The sequence below is a fragment of the Cynocephalus volans genome, chromosome X (genome assembly GCF_027409185.1).
Source record: "Cynocephalus volans isolate mCynVol1 chromosome X, mCynVol1.pri, whole genome shotgun sequence".
Classification (NCBI taxonomy): domain Eukaryota; kingdom Metazoa; phylum Chordata; class Mammalia; order Dermoptera; family Cynocephalidae; genus Cynocephalus; species Cynocephalus volans.
In genome coordinates, this window is record NC_084478.1 from 120,742,250 (window position 1) to 120,762,810 (window position 20,561).

Here is a 20,561-nt window from a genome sequence, read left to right on the forward strand (position 1 = left end):
GGGTCGTATTCATGAAGTCTATGTCCAGTCCTATTTCCTGAAGTGTTTCTCCTATGTTTTCTTTAAGAAGTTTTATTGTTTCAGGGTGTATATTTAAATCCTTAATCCATTTTGAGTTGATTTTAGTATACGGTGAGAGGTATGGATCTAGTTTCATTCTCCTGCATATGGATATCCAGTTCTCCCAGCACCATTTGCTGAAGAGGCAGTCCCTTCCCCAGTGAATAGGCTTGGTGCCTTTGTGAAAGATCAGATGGCAGTAAGTGTGTGGGGTGATTTCTGGATTCTCTATTCTATTCCATTGGTCAGTGTGTCTGTTTTTATGCCAGTACCATACTATTTTGGTTATTAAAAGCTAGAAAGGAATGGGATGATATTTTCAAAATACTAAAAGACAAAGATTGCCAGCCAAGAATACTCTACCCTGCAAGGCTATCCTTTCGAAATGAAGGGCAAATAGTATATTTCTCAGACAAACAAAAACTGCGGGAGTTCACTACCACACGACCACCCTTACAAGAAATCCTCAAGGGAGTACTGGGTTTGGTTCCTGAAAAATAACTACCACTGCCATAAAAACCCAAGAAAAATCAATACCCACTAGTATAATAAAAAAGGCATTCATGAAGAGAAAACAAGCAAACAAAAATGCTATCTACAACCTAAGGAACCAACAAACACAGAAACCAAACAGTAAATCAGAAAGCAAGGAACAAAAGACACCTAAGACAATCAAACAACCAATAAAATGCTAGGAATAAATCAACACCTTTCAATAACAACTCTTAATGTAAAAGGCTTAAATTCACCAATCAAAAGACACAGACTGGCTGACTGGATCAAAAAGCAGGACCCAACTATATGCTGCCTACAAGAGACCCACCTCACCCATAAAGATTCACACAGACTAAGAGTGAAAGGATGGAAAAAGATTTACCATGCAAACAGAAAAGAAAAACGAGCTGGAGTAGCTATTCTTATATCTGACAAAATAGACTTTAAATTAAAAACCATAAAAAGAGACAATGAGGGACACTACTTAATGATAAAAGGAGTGATCCATCAAGAAGACATAACAATCATAAATATGTACGCACCCAGTGTTGGAGCAGCCAGATTTATAAAACAAACTCTATTAGACCTAAAGAAGGAAATAGACACTAATACCATAATAGCAGGGGACCTGAACACCCCACTGTCAATATTAGACAGATCATCTAGGCAAAGAATCAGTAGAGAAACACAAGATCTAAACAAGACTCTAGACCAATTGGAATTGGCAGATATCTACAGAACATTCTGCCCAACAACCACAGAATATTCATTCTTCTCATCAGCATATGGATCATTCTCCAGGATAGATCACATATTAGGTCACAAATCAAGTCTCAATAAATTCAAAAAAATTGGAATTATCCCATGTATCTTCTCAGACCACAATGGATTAAAACTAGAAATTAATAACAAACGAAACTCTGGAAACTATACAAACACATGGAAATGAAACAGCATTCTACTTAATGACATATGGGTCCAAGAAGAAATCAAGCAGGAAATCAAAAAATTTATTGAAACTAATGAAAACAATGATACATCATACCAAAACCTGTGGGACACTGCAAAAGCAGTATTGAGGGGAAAATTTATTGCATTAAACGCTCACTTCAGAAGAATGGAAAGATGGCAAGTGAACAACCTAACACTTCACCTTAAAGAACTAGAAAAACAAGAACAATCCAAACCTAAAGTTAGCAGACGGAAAGAAATCATTAAGATCAGAGCAGAACTGAATGAAATTGAAAACCAAAAAACAATTCAAAAGGTCAACGAATCAAAAAGTTGGTTTTTTGAAAAGATAAATAAAATTGACAAACCATTAGCATGGCTAACAAAAGCAAAGAAGAGAGAAGACTCAAATAACAAAAATCAGAAATGAAAAAGGCGATATTACAACTGATTCATCTGAAATACAAGGAATCATTCGAGACTACTATAAACAACTATACGCCAACAAATTTGAAAATCTGGAGGAAATGGATAAATTTCTGGACACACACAAGCTCCCAAAACTGAACCATGAAGACGTAGAAAATTTGAACAGACCAATAACAATAAAGGAGATTGAAGCTGTTATCAGAAGGCTCCCAACAAAGAAAAGCCCAGGACCAGATGGATTCACAGCAGAATTTTACCAAACATTCAAAGAGGAATTGACACCGATTCTTTACAAACTATTCCAAAAGATTGAAACGGACGCAAATCTCCCAAACTCATTCTATGAAGTAAACATCATCCTGATAGCAAAACCAGGTAAAGATATAACCAAAAAAGAAAACTACAGGCCGATATCCTTGATGAATATAGATACAAAAATCCTCACTAAAATACTAGCAAACAGAATACAGCAACACATACGAAAAATCATTCATCATGATCAAGTGGGATTCATCCCAGGGATGCAAGGTTGGTTCAACATACGCAAATCAATAAATGTGATACACCATATTAATAAACTCAAACACAAGGACCATATGATCATCTCTATAGATGCTGGAAAAGCATTTGATAAAGTTCAGCACTCATTCATGACAAAGACCCTCTATAAGTTAGGTATACAGGGAAAGTATCTCAACATAATTAAAGCCATATATGCCAAACCCACTGCCAATATCATCCTGAATGGGGAAAAGCTGAAAGCTTTTCCTTTAAGAACAGGAACTAGACAAGGATGCCCACTCTCACCACTCCTATTCAACATAGTGTTGGAAGTATTAGCCAGAGCAATCAGCGAAGAGAAGGAAATAAAGGGCATCCAGATTGGAAAAGATGAAGTCAATCTGTCCCTGTTTGCAGATGACATGATCCCATATATCGAACAGCCTAAAACCTCTACAAAAAAACTGCTGGAATTGATAAATGATTTCAGCACCGTAGCAGGATACAAAATCAACACACAAAAATCAGTAGCATTTCTTTTCTCCAATAGTGAACATGCAGAACGAGAAATCAAGAAAGCCTGCCCATTTACAATAGCGACCAAAAAAATAAAATACTTAGGAACTGAGTTAACCAAGGATGTGAAAAATCTCTATAATGAGAACTTCAAACCACTGCTGAGAGAAATTAGAGAGGATACAAGAAGATGGAAAGATATCCCATGCTCTTGGATTGGAAGAATCAACATAGTGAAAATGTCCATACTACCCAAAGTGATATACAAATTCAATGCAATCCCCATCAAAATTCCAAAGACATTTTTCTCAGAAATGGAAAAAACTATCCAGTCATTTATATGGAATAATAAAAGACCACGCATAGCCAAAGCAATGCTGAGCAAAAAAAATAAAGCTGGAGGCATAACACTACCTGACTTTAAGCTATACTGTATACAAGTTTTGGTAGAGACATACGTTTTCAACTCATTTGCGTAAGAGTATGGTTCCTGGATCTTATGGTAAGGCTACATTTAGCTTTGTAAGACACAGCCAAACTGCCTTCCAAAGTAACGGTCATTTTGCTTTCCCCCAGCAATGAAAGAGAGTTCCTGCTGCTCAACATCCTCACCAGCATTTGGTGTTGTCAGTGTTTTGAATGTCAGCCATTCTAACAGATGTGTAGTGGTATTCCATTGTTGTTTTGTTATCCCCTAATAGTATATAATGCTGAGTGTCTCTTCATATACTTATTTGCCTTCTGTATATCTTTGGTGAGGTGTCTCTTTAGATATTTTGCCCATTTATTAATTAGGTTGTTAATTTGCTTATTGTTGACTCATAAGAGTTCTTTGTATATTTTGAATATAAGGCCTTTACCAGATATGTGCATTATAAAGGCACAGTACTTGGTTTGTCTTTTCATTTTCTTAACAGTGTCTTTCACAGAGCTAAATATTTTACTTTTAATAAAGTCCAATTTATCATTTTTTTCCTTCATGGAATACGCTTTTGGTGTTGTATCTAAAACTCATTAACAAACATAAGACCACCTTGACTTTTTCCTATGCTATCTTCTAGAAGTTTTATAGTTTTGCATTTTACATGTAGGTCTTTGATCCATTTTGAGTTTTTTGTGAAAGGTTTAAGGCCAATCTCTAGATTCTTCTTCTTTTTCTTTTTGCATGTGGATGTCCAGTTGTTTCAGCACCATTTGTGAAAAGACTATTGTCTTTCCAATGAGTTGTCTTTGCTCCTTCTGTCAAAGATCAGTTGATGAAGTTTACATGTTTATGTGGGTCAATTTCTGGGTTCTCTATTCTGTTCCATTGATCTATCTTGTCTGTTCTTTTGCCAATATCACACAGTCTTGATTACTGTAGCTTCATAGTATATCTTGATGTCAGGTAGTGTCAGTCCTCTGACTTTGTTCTCCTTCAGTATTGTGTTAACTATTCTGGGTCTTTTGCCTTTCTATATAGACTTTAGAGTCAGTTTATTGATTTTCAAAAAGTGACTTGCTGGGATTTTGACTGGTATTGTATTGATCAAGTTGGCAAGAACTGACATCTTTACAATATTGAGTCTTCCTATTCATAAACATGGAATATCTCTCCATTTATTTAGTCCTTCTTTGATTGCTTTCATCAGAATTTTATAGTTTTCCTCATAAAGATCTTGTCCACATTTTGTTAGATTTATACCTAAATATTTCATTTTCATTGGTGCTAATGTAAATGGTATTGTGCTTTTTAAATTTTAAATTTCAATTGTTCATTGTTGGTATATAGGAAAGCAACTGGCTTTTGTATATTAACCTCATATCCTTTAACCTTGCTATAATCAACTTATTAATTAAAGGAGATTTTTGGTTTTTTTTGTTTGTTTGTTTGTTTGTTTTTTGCTGTTACCTCTTTGAAATTTTCTACATGGACAATCATGTCATGTCCGAACAAAGGCAGTTTTATTTCTTCCTTCTCAACCGGTATACCTCTTATTTCCATTTCCCATCTTACTACATCAGCTAGGACTTCCAGTACAATGTTGAATAGGAGTAGTTAGAGTGGATATTATTGGCTTGTTCCTGATCTTAGTGGGAAAGCATCTAGTTTTTCACCATTAAGTATGATGTTATTAGCCATAGGGTTTTTGTAGGTGTCCTTTATCAAGTTGAGGGAGTTCCTCTCTATTCTTAGTTTGCTGGATAATGTGGGATTTTATCAAAAGCTTTTTCTGCATCTATTGATATAATCATGTGATTTTTTTTTTCTTTAGCCTACTGATGTGATGAATTACATTGATTGCTTTTTGAATGTTGAAACAGCCTTGCATACCTGGAATAAATCCCTCTTAGTTGTGGTGTATAATTCTTTTCATACATTGTTGGATTCAATTTGGTAATATTTTCTTGAGCATTTTTTTATCTATGTTCATGAGAGATGATGGTCTGTGGTTTTCTTTTCTTGTAATGTCTTTGTCTGGTTTTGGTATTAGAATAATGTTGGCCTCATAGAATGAGCTAGGTAGTGCTCCTTCTGCTTCTCTTTTCTTGAGCAGATTGTATAGATTTGGTATAATTTATTTCTTAAGTGTTCGGTAGTATTCACCAGTGAAACCGTCTGGGACTGGTGCTTTCTGTTTTGGAAGTTATTACTCATTGATTCAATTTCTTTAATAGATAGAAGTCTATTCAGATTATCTATTTCATCTTGTGTGAGTTTTGATAGTTTGTGCCTTTTGAAAAATTGGTCCATTTTATCTAAGTTATCAAATTTGTGGACACAGGATTGTTCATAAATATTCCTTTACTATGCTTTTAAAGTTGATGAGAAAAAAAATCTTTCTTTTATAAAATACATTATTTCCATGCTATATATTTCGCTTTAAGCACTGGATTAATATTGATCATATTTGCACTATTTTCTATTTGCTGTCCTTGTTGCATTTTTTTGCTTTCCACTTTTTTCTGCCTTCTTTGATTTTAATTGAACATTTTATATTATCCCATTTTTTCTTTTCTCTTTGCATATAAGTTATACTTCTTTTAAAAATGTTTTTAGTGGCTGCCCTAGAGTTTGCAACATACATTTAAAACAAATATAAGTCCACTTTTAAATAACACTATTCCACTTCATGTATAGTGCAGGTACCTTCTAACAGAATATTCCCAATTCTTTCCTCCCATCCCTTACTACATTGCTGTCATCCTTTTCACTTTCCCATGAGCTCTAATCATCTAAGTTATTGTTGTTGTTATTATTTTGAACAAATTGTTCTCTATTATATCAAGATTTTATTTTACCTTCATTTATTACTTCTCTAACACTCTTCTTTTCTTCATATAGAGCCAAGTTTCTGACCTCTGTCATTTACCTTTTTTTCTGAAGAATTTCTATTAACATTTCTTGCAAGGTAGGTCTACTGGTGACACATTCCCTCACTTTTTGTCTGTCTGAGAAAGTCTTTATTTCTCATTCACTTTTTTTTTAAATTTTTTATTTTGTCGATATACATTGTGGCTGATTATTGCTCCCCATCACCAAAACCTCCCTCCCTTCTCCCTCCCCCCCTCCCCCCCAACAATGTCCTTTGAAAGATACACTCCCTGGATACAGAATACAAAATTGTTAGTGTTTATTTTTTTCTTTCAAAAATTTAAGTATTTCAATCCATTCTCTCCCTGTTTGCATAGTTTTTGAAAGGAAATCTGTTGTAATTCTTATTGTTCCTCAACAGGTAATGTGGGTTTTTTTTTTTTTTTTTTTTCTGGCTTCTTTCAAGTCCGAAATGCAGGTAATGTGGATTTTTTTTTTTCTGGCTTCTTTCAAGATGTTCTCTTTGTCTTTGACTGTATGGAGTTTGAATATGATATGCCTAGGTGTAGATTTTTTCATATATATTCTACTTGGTGTTCTCTGAGCTTCCTGGATTGTTGTCTGTCACTAATTTTGGAAAATTCCCAGCCATTATTATTTCAAATATTTCATTTGTTCCTTCCTCTATTTTTTCTCATTTTAAATACCAGGTATTCTTTTTACATGTATGTAATTATTTTCCCACAGTTCTTTAATATTCTGTTTCTTTTTTTTTCATTTTATTTCAGTTTGGGAAGTTTCTACTGAAATATCTTTATTATTTCACTGACACAATTAAGTGGACCACTTCAATATATCTGAGCTCACCATTATTCATGAAAACCACAGATAACCCAAATAACTGATTTCAGCCACTATATTCCATTTCCTCCAATTTCAGCCTCTAAAGAGTGTTGTTAGACAAAGTATGAAAACAGAGTGATGTGAATTTTCCTGCTCCAAATTTGGTTAAAGGATAAGAGGTAGATGATAAATGTAAAAAGCAGCCAGGGAACCAGTTCTAGAAAAACTTAGATCTAGATGAGAATGATGATAACAATAATAACAAAAACAACAACTAATATTTGTTAAGCACTTCCTATAAGCCAGGAACTGTTCTAAGGGTTTACATATACAAATTCACTAAATTTTCACAACAACCCTACGAGGCAGGTCCTGCTATGTAGTTGATAAGGTGCAGGTCACCCGCTTTCAAACCTTGGAAAGTGAAGGGCTTCCACACATTCTTGCCTAACCTTTTCTCAAATTACCCTTCTACTCTACCTTTGAAATACAGCTTTGATCACCTTTTAAAGAACCAGTGTTGTTTATAGTGAAATCAAGTCATACTCAAGATGGATGATATAAAATGGTACAACTAGCAGAGAATTTTTGCACTGTCTTTCTATATACATATCAGTGACAAAGCATAAAGTATAAAATAGAACTCATACTCTCAGGGGTTTTGAAATCTTGTTAGGAAGACAAGATTACCCCAGCTAAAAGTTCCTTTTCATTCTCTTTAAATTTAACAGCACTTTCCTCATATGCTCACATAGCATTTATCCCACATTACTATACCATTGTCTTCCAAACTATGCTTCTTGAGGATGCAAATATCTTACTCAAACCTTAACTGCTGATAGAAATGTAATCCTAAATGCAAACATAATGGTCTTTCATCAAGTACATTGGTCTTATTATCTCAGCAGTATGTGATTTGGCCAATTATACCTGAGAGAGAAATCCACAATTCCTGGAAAGAGCAAATTCAGGAACTGGAGGCAGACAACAAGCTGAATGGTAACACCATTGGTGCTATTAAACAATGCTTCTGCAATTGCTGACACTGATATTTTTTCAAGCACATAAAAAAGCAAACACCATAATCTTTAAGACATGTTTTAGAATGGTTGTCCCAAAATTGAGTGGTTAGCACAATTATACTGATTTCTCCATGAACACGTTGGATAATTATCAATTTTCAGAAACTATGATAAAGTCAATTTCAGCACATGCTTATAAGTTTAAACTTTTAAAAAGTTTTTGGCATCACCCAGGAGAAAATTTAATGAGTTACACAGTATAATCAACCACACCTAAAGTCTCAGTATATCGTCTTGGACAAGAAGAACAAATGAGCTGTTTCACTGAAACAAAGATGCCTCACTAACTTCCAGGAGATATGAGCAAGAAAAGTAAGGTGATCCCTTGCCAATAACTGAGAGGTACCATCTGGAGAATGCGTGACTTACTACTAACTAATGGTATCTAGAGTAGAATTTGGTCTCAAAGGAATTCCAAGTAACATGTGAAATGGACCTTCCACCTGCATCATTACGGCTATTTTTCAAATGATTCAGCTGGCACTAATTAGAGGTAGTAAGCCCTACTACTTTAGGAGTCTCTGTTAACAGGAACGATAGTGACAAAAAGTAAACAATAACAAAGATGTCCCCCTGTGTCATCAATATTTTGCCCAGTCATTACTGCCCAGTTCCCAGGATTAGGTCAAAAGGTCAGTAACTTCATCATCAGTTCAAAAGCAAGAAAACACTCCCATGAACTGTTTTTGATAAGAGCTATTACTGTAGACACATCATCATGTCAGTATTACAATAATATTTATTCTACTATAACACATATGGTCAGTGGAAAGGGAGAGATGAATCTTTGCTGTTCATTATATGAGTGGAAACATCAAGTAAACAAATTCCTTTTAAATTATTTCTTTCTTAAAAAGGCTACTAGAACAGTGAAGAAAAAACAAAGGCATAAGTACTTCTCTTCTGTCATTTATCAAACTTGAAGCAGAATGTAGAAAGGGCAAGATATAGTAGTTACGGAAAAGAAGTCTCTTATTTCTCTGGCAATTATGTTTATAGAGTTGAATACTCTGTCAGATTTCCTCAGGACCTTAAGACTTCATTTCCAGGCTGTGGAAGCCAGTAAAAAAGGAAAGCTAGGAAGAAGCCAAATTCTCCATCCTGGGTGTACAGCTCATTCCTTCATCCAGGAGCTATCTTATTCTTACTTGCTGGATCATTTGCCCAAAATTAATCCAACTTAATATACATACATATTGAGTGTTCCATTCACAGCATAGCCCTCCCACTACTTGCCTGTGACTATTTCACTTTTCTAACAGGTGGGCAAACTCAATTAGAAGAGCGTCCACAGTTCAAAGAGGTTTGACAGTCGAGCAAGGTGACATCATTGGCTAAATCAAGAAGTGAAGATTTTCCATAAAATTTCAATTCACTGTGCCCTTCTATTTCCCGATAACTGGGAGTTGATGGTATACTCATTAGTCTTTACTGAGGCCATGGGGAGATCCTTTTACAGAAAGGCTGCTTGGCTGGTGAAACCTGACCTGAATATTTTTTTTTCTGGCTAAAATAATCTCTTCCATGTCATATGGCATAGGACTTTGGGCAAAAATCAAAGCTCATGTTCAAAAAAACAAATTGTTCTTCCTATCAGCACCTCAGCTGCATAAGTCTCTGTTAAAGGAGACTTTCTATTTGATCAGGAATACTTTCTTTCTGTTTAGTCAAGAATATAAGCTGGGCTCTTGAACTTTTCACAACAGAATCAGATTTGCATTCCCTGCAACTGGCATCTAAATCACCCAGCTTTCACTTCAGAAAACATAGGATATATCTTCACTACAGGTTCATTTTAGAGACTCTGATTATGAGTTAACATAATAAACCTTGATCCAAATTGGTTGCAAGACAGTGCTTCATTTTTGTAAAATAATATGTATGCATAGCTGAGCTTAGAAAAAAAGATGAGAAGTATATACACCAATTAACTATGGTTATTCATACATATTGTGATTACCGCTGATCTTTGTTTTTCTTATATTTCTATGAATCTTCTGAATGTTTAACAATAGTCACCTATTTTAAAATCAGAAAAACAAATCATGCTAATATGAAGTTTGCTTAGGGCATCTAACAGCTGATGACAATCCAGTCTAGTAGACATATTAAACATCCATTTGTTTAACATTTCCATCTTCTATCCTCCGATTAATTTAGATCAGGCAAAGGCAAAATACCTAGACCACATCTCCTTACTACTTATAGAAAGATCTTTATTGAATCATAGTTTAATATTTTCCCAGTTCTTTTACAGAGAGTCAATAAAGAAATGCCAGACAATTCTTTCTTCTATAAAACCAAAGTTACAAATGGTCTCCTTGTACCACCGAGAATGTGCTTTATTCAAACATCTCATGATCAATACTGCTTGAGTGGGTGGGTGATAGGAATAATCTCTGTAGATGAAACTGTACATTTTCTCTTGCCAAGAAGCCCAAAGTTTCTCTTTTTATCCTTTCAAGAAGCATAAGCCAAATTTAGAGTGCAAATGCTATAATCTACCAAAAGCAGATGTTAAAAACATCTACTCTTTCTACTTTCTTCAGATGGCTTCTATTTGATTTCATCTTTAAAAACGTTATCTTGACCTATTCTGTCTTCTCTAACCTATATCTAATCTTTTTAGAACCAGGAACACTATAAATCTTAAATGAATAAAATACTCTTTGCAATGACCTTGTGACAATATTAAAAGTCCAGGTGGTTTGTTCCATGTACCCAAAGCCAGACCTTGGTTTCCCTTTTACCACCTCTCCAACTCCTATTCTGTTGTCCTTTAGTTTGCTGTCCAGAAAGCAAGAATTCTTCTCAGTTTCTAAGTGGAGAATCTTTACTTCAAAGAACATGAATGACTCAACCAATGCCACACAGCAAGCAACAGAAGACTGACCAGAAACCAGGTCTCTTGACTTTAAGCATAGTCCTCTTTCCATTAAACTGGGAGGACATTCCAGTCTTACTGAGAAGTCAGGAGAATCTAAGAAGCACGAACATAAAGGCACATATTTTAAACCTTCCTCACAACTTTCCTTTGGCTTAGCTTACTTAGGTTCCTGAATCATTTTAGACCTAGTCTCAGTATTTTAACTCCCAAATAGTATACTGCCTCTCTTAGGAATTCTGGTTACAAAGCTCTTTATTGATTCACTTGGATCATCTCTTATGTATTAAGTGGCTGCCATGTGTAAAGGACCGGGCTTCTGTTCAAGAGAATGAACTGGCTTCCTCAGAGATTGCCAGAGGCAAATGGGTGTAGTGAACAGAACACTGAATTTGGAGACCTAGGTTTTAGTTCTGGTTCTGGCTGGGGCATGCTGTCTGTCCATGCACAAAGCCATTTGACCTCATTGGGTTTCAAGTTTCACATATTAAAATTAAGGGGACACTCTCATTTGGCTTGTAAAAGAGTTGCTCTAATAGCAACCAGTTACTAAAAGCTAACTATGTGCCAGCCACTGTGCAAAGCACTTGGTGTACACAATCTCATTTATTCTTCAAATGGCCATGTTGATGCTCATTATGCTATTATTTCCCTCACTGTACCGATAAGAAAACTAAAGCTGGAGAGGTTAAACAATGTTCCCAGGGTACATAAGTCAGTCATGGAGCTGGGAGTTGGATCTAGGTTAACTCCAGAGCCTCCATGCCAAACCCCACAGCCCCTTCCCCAAAATAAAAAATAATTAAGAAGGTACTTTGAAAAACATTAAATTATCTAATTTTAAGGTATTCTTTTTTTCTTTTACTTCCACCTACTTAAATGTCTAAGATATGAATAGGCCTACTCTTTTGCTTGCTTCTTTCTATTGTCCAATAATCACCTCAAAGGTCCAAGTGAGAATCTGGAGGTGGAAAACTCATGCCTTTCTGGCTGGCTTCCACAACAGACAGAGAGGTTCTGGGTGGGCCATGCTTCACAGGTCTCAAACTTCCTAAGTATCTTCTTCCTTCATTTCAATCATTAGGTGGCTTGCCTTTCCTGAGAAGTCAAGAGGCCCACTTTCAGCCAAATATAAATGTTGGAAACTTTTCTTCTTAGGAGAAAAATGAGTGAGCATCCAGTCCCTTGAAGATCCAGTTAGCTCACCTCATAAAGCAGGAACGGACTTCATAAAATACATGAACAATTTCCCTCCCCAGAACCTTTGCCAGATTTGGCACAGGCTGGTCTATTAGAAACATGTAATTGAATATTCTTAATAACTCAATTCTTCAACCACACTTTGATCAATAGTTCATTACCTAAGTTAGATCTGCCAAAAAGGGCAAACTCTTCAGCCCATTTGTCACATATTTGCATGAATATTATGCTATGAATGTTACGCTCCTGTGAACTTCAAAAGAGCTTCCTGGCCCCACTGACTACAACTTTAACAACAGAGCATAACAGAGTTACAGAAAGACCTTTTCCCGGCTAAAGACCTCAAATCTTGCTGATGCTGGACAGTAATAAACTTTTATATAAGCAGCACATGACTCATTCATCCATTGCAGTACCCTATCAGTATTTCCTGGTTTTCTGAGCCTGTCTTCTCTCTTGTTAGAGCAACTGTAACTATGGTTAATTAGCTACCAGCAAGTGGCAGCACCCACCTTCACCATTCCTTGTGAAAACAGCTTTGCACAAGTAAAGGATTTTTTCCAGACCTCTTCAGATTGCCACACCAATTGAGTGAGCATCTTTGACCATAATGGCATCCCCCCCCTCATTCCACCCTGATACCCCAAATAGGAGAGCAAACAGTCTACAGAGCACCCTCCCTGACCTAGAAACTTATATTCTGAATAACTCCTGAAAGATCAAAAACTTTGGCTTCATTGGGTAAAGTGGTGTCAGGCAGCAAGCAGAGAGGCTGAAGGTCTATTACCCCTACACTTCCATGTTTCCTGAAGTTTTCCCAGTTTTTTTTTTTTTTTTTTTTTTTAAGAAAACCTTCTTCATCCTTTGTCGACTCCCATACCTACCCTTCTCTGGAACTGGACAGTAAAAACATGGGAAATGAGATGTCCTTTTACTTTAAAAAACTTTTTCTCCTGTTGTAAAAGTAATACTTGCCAATTGTGGAAACTTTGGAATAGACCGAAGAAGCACAAAGACAAACAAAAATAACATCCATAAACCTACCATCCAGAAATTTTTAAAAAATAGATTGCTATTGCATACCACACATGAATATAAATTTCAGACAGAATAATAAACTATGGATAATATATATGAGAATAAAGGGCATAAAAGACCTTCCTAGGAATAAGAAGAAATCCAGAAGCCATACAGGAAATGAATGGCAGATCTGACTACCTTAAAAACTTAAAATTTCTATTTGGGAAAATACAGCTTAAAGTTTAAAGCAAATGGCAGATTGAGAAAATTGTATTTGAGACGCAAAAGATTAATAAGAAAATTTGAAATAAAATGTTAATAAATAACATTTTACAAATCAAAAAGACAAGCAACCTGACTGAAAAATCGGCAATTCACTGAATATAATTGAACTAAAAAATAATTGAAAAGATGCTCCAGTAATAGGAAAATATCAAAGCAAAACTGAAATATGATTTCCCTTACTAAATTGGCTCCCAAATACCAACGATTAATAATACTATTGGTGAAAGAATTAGAAATGGACACTAATACATAGATGGTGGGAGTATAAATTAATACAACTAATTTGAAGGGCAATTTGGTAGCTCTATACTTACCAAGATTAAAATTGAACATACCTTTTAACTTAACAATTCCTCGCAAATACTTGCATAAGTGCCTAAAGAGGTTCATTAATACCTTACTTATAATAGCATAAACTGGAAGCAACCTAAATATCTACACATAGAGACTGTTTAAATAAACCATGGCACAAAATGCAATTGGAAACTATGCAGGCATTAGAATATGGCACTGTTATATTGCAATATTGCGACATGGAAGGATGCCCTAGACACACTGTTGAGTAAAAGCAAGTTAGAGAAAAATATATATAATATCTCATTTTTGTAAAAGAAAAAACCCTGCACACATGTATGTATGATTTTATAACACAGAAAAAAATGTTTGGAAGAACACATAGCAAACCACTAATAATGGTTACCCCTGGAGAGTGGAATGGGAGTTAAGGGGTACACGTTCTTTATGCAGCTCAGACATTTCCGTATCATTTTGTATAATGAGCATATATTAATTTTATAGTTTAAGAAATTTAAAAATAAGCTAATATAAGCATTTTCCAGGGCCAACAAATTTTCAGTAAAAAGTATTATTAGTGGTAGCATGATATTACATTACTTGGATCATTTATGTAACCATTCCTCTATAGGTTATTTCCACCGCTTCTAACTTCTCACTGTTAGAGCTGCAATATAAATCTCTGTGCATGCATATCGTGAGTGTCTATGTGTGTGTTATGTGTAGGTATGTGTATCAAGGCAACATACATGTGATATATGCTTTGAGGTTTCCCCTTTAGTGGAGATAACTTTGTACATCATCAAGACAACTCGGATATAGCCACACAGAATGACGCTCAGTGGCTCACTTAGATAATGACCATCACCTTAGCCTATCATCTGACTATTAAACCTGAAACATCAGACCAGAACTGATTCCCTAGGCCATCTGTTACGTAATCAATTTGGCACCAACTGACTATCAAAGGGCTTGGGACAAATTCACAAGCACCAGGAAACATTAGAAAATAGTAGTTTTTGGTCCATAAAATTTTTTTAAGTCGCTTCCATCTTTGGTCTGTCAACTAAGTCCTAAACTTTACGGACAATATTCCACAATTCTTCATAAATATGGAAGGCTTTCCAAAAGAGATGGTCTTCTGAGAATTACAAGCTTCCCCCATGAGGCCATCAGTAAGAAGCCATAAGGCAAGTTTCTTTCTAAGAGAGGAGGGATTTTTAAGCTCCGCTGATTGTGAGCTGAACTGAGAATGGATAGACGTTTCTTTCACATCCACTTAAATCAAGAAGAACTTCTGGAATAGGAGGGCTCTGAGATGGGCGATATTCAAGTGGAAGGAGAAGGAGATAGTTTGAGGAATACAAGGGAAGAAGCTGATCCAAGCTTCCTTGCTGAGATCATGCTCTGCTAAACTTCCTTTTGAGTCCCAGTCACACTAGATATCACCACAGATCACTCATGCTTAAAAGCCTAGTCAAAAGCACTGTTTCTCCCAGGAAGAAGACTAAGTTTACTAAGAAAGTCATAGTGGGACAGAAACATTCTTAACTATGGAATAGGCTTGACATTGTTCTCCCTGTCAGCAAGCATTCTGCTTGAGATATTTAACTTATGCTGATAGAGAAAATAAATGTTTAAGTGATAGACTTTAGATGCTTGCTTCAGCTCCTACCAAGAATATTTTCACAGCTCCTTCTCATGAATAAGTTCAGTGGAGCAGAGAATGCCCCTCTTGGACCAATTCCACTTTGTGCTTCTTTTGATGAAGCCAAAAAGGAGAACTAGAGCTATGGCTTTTCCTTTGAATTTAGAGCAAGTGTCTACCTCAGAGGTGGCTGCAAGTGGCCCAAAGAAGGTGAAGCCTACACTGTGCAAAGGCAGCAGAAAGCTCCTAACAAAAACAGAGATGTCAACGGTTACTCATAAATCTCCCAAATGTGGCAGCAAGGAGGCTTAATTGTCTCCCCCTTTCTGCCACTCTCTGCTTTCTCCAATGTGTTAGCCCATCACACGGATCGCTGACTTTCTAGAAATATTCCCTGGCTTTGCGGGAACTTTCCTTTCAATAAATGGCATCCAATTTGCTAACAGTCCCTGGAATCTCAATTTCCTCAAAGGATTTTTCATCTGAATCCAGTTCATGCAAAGGTTTCTTCCTTCTTCATTTTTCGGCATACAGGAATAGGCAGAGTCTGCTTTACTTTTTATTTTTTTTCTTTTCTGTGTTATTCTTTTTCATAAACTGAAAACCTTTACTGAAGAGTCTGAAATGTGGGAAAAAATCCAGCTCATCTGTCAGATATTTCTAGAGTTACGTAAAATGAAATGAGATTTGTAAAGTTTAGAACAGGAAAGGGAAAATAGGCTAATGTGTCATGTGTTCTATGAGATGAAAACTATATGATAATCAGAAAAACAGCCCCAAATTTAGTTGGCCCAATTCAACGCTCTCATTCTTTTATCAACTCATGCATAAACCAGTAACATTCACCTTCTTCTTTTAGAATAATGGTGTGGCCACATTTGAGCTAAATCACAATCCCTACAGATTATAACCACGTTTTCAAAGAAATTATAAGAAAGCATATTATTTTTTGAACTCAAAACACTTACGTTTTACTTGCTCTGTTTTGCTTCCTTCTAGGAAAAGAAAGAACAACAACAAGGAAAAGATGTTTTTCATATTTCCCATTTTCCACTTTTTTCTCATTTGGGCTACTGCAAAAAGCAACTCAGAACCTTTAGGGCCTGGTGTGCTCAAGCTGTTGGGAAGAAAGCAGAAAAAACACTTAGAACAAATCCTTTGGAACTGATGGAGATCATTGATGCTTAGGCTTTTAACTTGCTAGGAAAAAAAATGCAGAAGAATTTACATAAGTGCAAGCATTGTGTGCCTGCATAAGAAAAAGGACTTTCCCCTCTTGTCTTGCAAAGATTGTGGGAGAAATTTCAAGCAAATGAACATGTGTTCCTATCCAAGCTGGCTGAGGCTAAATCCTTACAGCAAGTCATAGGAAAATAAATATAAATTTTGAAATCCTCCTTTCTAAGGGAATTAAAGTTGATTTCTCAAGAGGTTTTCTTTGGGAGAAAAGAGAAGCTGGAGTTTGCAAAACGGCTATTTTGGCAAACAAGGTAAAAGTAACAGTCATGAGACCCAAGCAATTTCTGAAATAAAAGTTAACTAATCTTAGCTTCAAGACTACTGCTATCATTAATCTTTTAGGGATGAAGTACAAATTGATAAATGGTTCTCCTGTGTCCTCAGTGAGATCTGTAAGGATCTTCGGATTGGTTACTTATACTGGAAAAGACAGATGTAATTAGCAAATGGATGCGATTAAACACCTGAAAAGTTTTATTGCTTAGAATGGTTCAGACATATTCCTCCCCCACAAAGTCCACTGTGAAACCGAAATTTAAAATGGGCCAATTTTAAGGGAAAATAGGCAAATTTAAATAGGTAACTTGTTCACCTTGCACCACCATGCAAAAGACCATTAAGGCAACTAAAACTTTTTAAAATATAAGATTGGCATTTCCAGTCTAAGGGGGAAAAAAATCTTAAACATTTTGAGCCTTCGAACACAGAAACTTTGCTGTAGCTCATATCCAGTCACAGGATATTTCCATAGGCTTTAGAGTTTGCAAAACTCTTCCAATGCATGATCTGAAAATATTTAAATATTCTAGAAACAACACATTTTATCTGGGGCTAACTCTGGATGGGAACTGAACTCATTGATCTTTTCAGAGAGTCCAACTTACTATAAATACTGAGCATAAAGAACTTGAAGTAATGCAAGATCATTTTGGAGAATTGTACGTCTTTGGGCTCTGAAGTGGATGCCACAGCTCCTACTTTAAATGCTATGAAGTTGCCTAGGTCATTCAAAATCCATTGTTTCAAATTATGAATATGTAACCTAGGAAAAACTGATCATACAGAATAATTTGTACTAGTAAGCAATATTTGCAGCATCCATCTGCATTCTTTTTCTATCTCCACCCTGCTCCTTAAAGAAGGAACAAATTCTCCTAGGACATGTTTCTAGCCTTCCAAAGGCCTGGATTTTGACGTCTCTGTGAATTAGTGATCCACTTTCAATCATTCAGAACATTTCTGTCCCCTGAGAGCTACTAGGTTTCCTTGAAGCAAATCATTTTCATTAATGATTTAACACAGCTGCCCACCTCAGTGAGGTTCTTCCTGAACCTATTTTAATAAGCTTATCCCCCAAGGCTCCAAAGAGGAAGATTTTAACCACTGAAATCCAATTTATCACAATCAAATATGGATCTCAGGGGGTGTTTTTGAAACCACGGTTTTTGGGTCTCCCCATGCAAGAACCAACAGGGTTGTTTTTCTTGTATAATGGTTGGGCGATTTGGTGAACAGTAGCATTGCTTCATAACTCAAGCTGGCAAGAGAGAGGCTCTTAGAAAATTTTGCTTTTCTTGGGACCCAACTAACACTGTGAGCAAATAGAAAAGTTAGTGACTAGAAAGCAATTAATCTCTTTTGGCTTTCTTGTCATCTATGTGGCCTCCCAGGCAGTAATGGAGATCAGAAAATGAATCGCTTTATAAATATTCACTTTTGATTTACAAGATCCTAAAGTCTTGCCTTTGTAGTCTGTGCAGAAATGTGAACCAAGAAGAGTTCCCTCCCCACATCTCCCCACCCTTCAATTTCTCTTTATCCCTTTATTTTTTCTTTTGGGGGAGGGAGGTGGTTCAAGACATTTGTTGGGACTGCTGCAGTAAACACAAGCAAGCATTGCTCAGCAAACATGCCGACTCTTATTCTTGCAAAGAGCCAAACTGTCCTTAATTTTTCAAATTATACTTTGACCCAGTTAACTGGAGTTATTTCTGCATTAACTCTCTGTCTGCTTCACACAGGCTGTTGTGCCATTGAACTTGCACTGGCTCTCTTACAGGTTACTTAGAAATGTAGCCATTGACATATTTTGGGAGAGTCCAAGACCCAACAAGAAAGCAACGGAAGAAAACAAAACTCTGCAACTAATACTGGGGGTGTGGGTAGGGTGGAAGGGTGAGTGGGCTTTACAAGAGAACAAGAAATATGTCAGATACCAAAAGAAAGGTATCGATTAAGGTGCTTCCATGAAACAAGCAGGCACATTGTTCATCTGCATCAAGCAGAGACCAACTGCTCCTTGCCTATCTGTAACTGCAAGGCAGTCTGGGCCATCAAATGTCAGGAGCCCACTCTCAGAACAGGTCTCTTGAGTAGAACAGAACCAAAGAAACATCCCCAAAGAAAGGCTAAGGGATGAGCACATGTCAGCCAGTTCTTCACGCCCCACAGTGTCTCTTTAATCCTCCCTAGAGGCTTGACTGATCTTGTAATCTCACATTCACTATCATCTGTGGGACAGCCCCTAGGGTAGCAATTTTCTTTCTGACAAACAATAAGAAAGACACTGGAGTCTCCGGCCCTTGTGCATCAGCTGAAATCCTTTCCCCACTCTGCCACCCAACAAGAAAAGCTCAGTTTAACTGGTGGCGGTTTGCCACTGAAAAATGGCAGTTTTAGCCCAGGGTATCTCTTGTCAGAGGCAATGCCTTCGCCTTCGTTGCTACTTATGATTGACAAACAATGCCTTGTGTTTGGCTTGCAAAACACCTTCCTATCTATCCTCTCATTTTATTCCACACAATTCCACCTTCAAAATGGGCACCCGGGGGGGGGGGGGGGGGCAGAGAACTCAAACGACTTGAGTTAGGGAGGAACTGGAAGGCAGGCTTTCCAGGCCCTATACTATGGCAATACCAGGTTGCTTTCTGAACCTAGTGTCTCAAACTCTGACCCCAGAGGTCTGGGCCAGAAAATAAGGCAGATGTCTAGAGGATAGAGGAGCCTGTCGCCCGTCCACCCCGTTACATCAACTTTAGCACGCATTAATCAGCCACTGGTCCAGAGCACGTCATCAAATGAGAAAACAGGCTCGGGACACATGCGATCATTAATGGAACTGCATAGTCCGTTAAGTGGCTCAGCGGGGAGGAGGCACCAGAGCGTGGAGAAATGCAGGCCGAGCTGGGAGTGGCGAGTTGTGAGTTCGAATCCAGAGTCCCCGACCTGCCTTGCTCAAGCCCCTCGGGCCCCTCCTCCATCCCCGCCGCTGGCAGCCGGACCCGCACGGGCTGGGGTGGCAGGTCGGGGAGTTTGGGGTGCCCTGGGGGAACTTCCAGGGGCCGCTCCAGCCAACAGAAGGCACCCCACCTGTGCAAAGGCTGGAGAAGGCGGTGGGGAAAGCGGACGCCGGGCACTGCTCACTGACCTGGGCACTGGCCTCCTCCGTCTGCCACGCGTGCACGCGCTCCGGGCTCCCCGGGGCGCTCCTCCGAGGTCTGGGGCTCGCAGGTTGTGGCGAGAGCTAGAGTGCGCGCGAGGGGGGAGGGGGGACTCAAAAGTGGGTGGGAGGAAAAACATCACCGCCCTCACACCACGAGGGAGCAGCGGTTCGCTCGGCTCCCGGGGGCAGAGCCAAGGCGCGGGCGCGGGGCCCGGGGCCACCTGCCCGCCCGCCAGCCCGCCCGCTCCCCACTTGGCCCGAGAGGCCGGCGGCTCGGCGCTGGCGGGAAGTCCGCAAGCACGCAGCCGCTACAAGCACGCACCCCTCTCCGCCCGCCACTACGGCTTTATTCCTGCTTCCCCGACCCGAAAGTTAAA

The 20,561-nt window shown here is 37.7% G+C and overlaps 1 protein-coding gene across 3 annotated transcripts in view; it reads right to left on the reverse strand.

Moving 5' to 3' along the window:
* Window positions 1-20,238, reverse strand: part of CHRDL1 (chordin like 1) — a 113,492-nt gene extending 93,254 nt beyond the window's left edge. For all 3 annotated transcript variants that reach the window (XM_063083468.1, XM_063083467.1, XM_063083466.1), the window contains exons 1-2: window positions 20,170-20,238; window positions 16,472-16,620 (exon numbers count right to left, since the gene is read on the reverse strand). In XM_063083468.1, coding sequence (XP_062939538.1) covers window positions 16,472-16,568 — 97 coding nt within the window. In that variant the 5' untranslated portion in view covers window positions 16,569-16,620; window positions 20,170-20,238. The remainder of the gene's footprint in view (window positions 1-16,471; window positions 16,621-20,169) is intronic.
* Window positions 20,239-20,561: the final 323 nt, after the last annotated feature.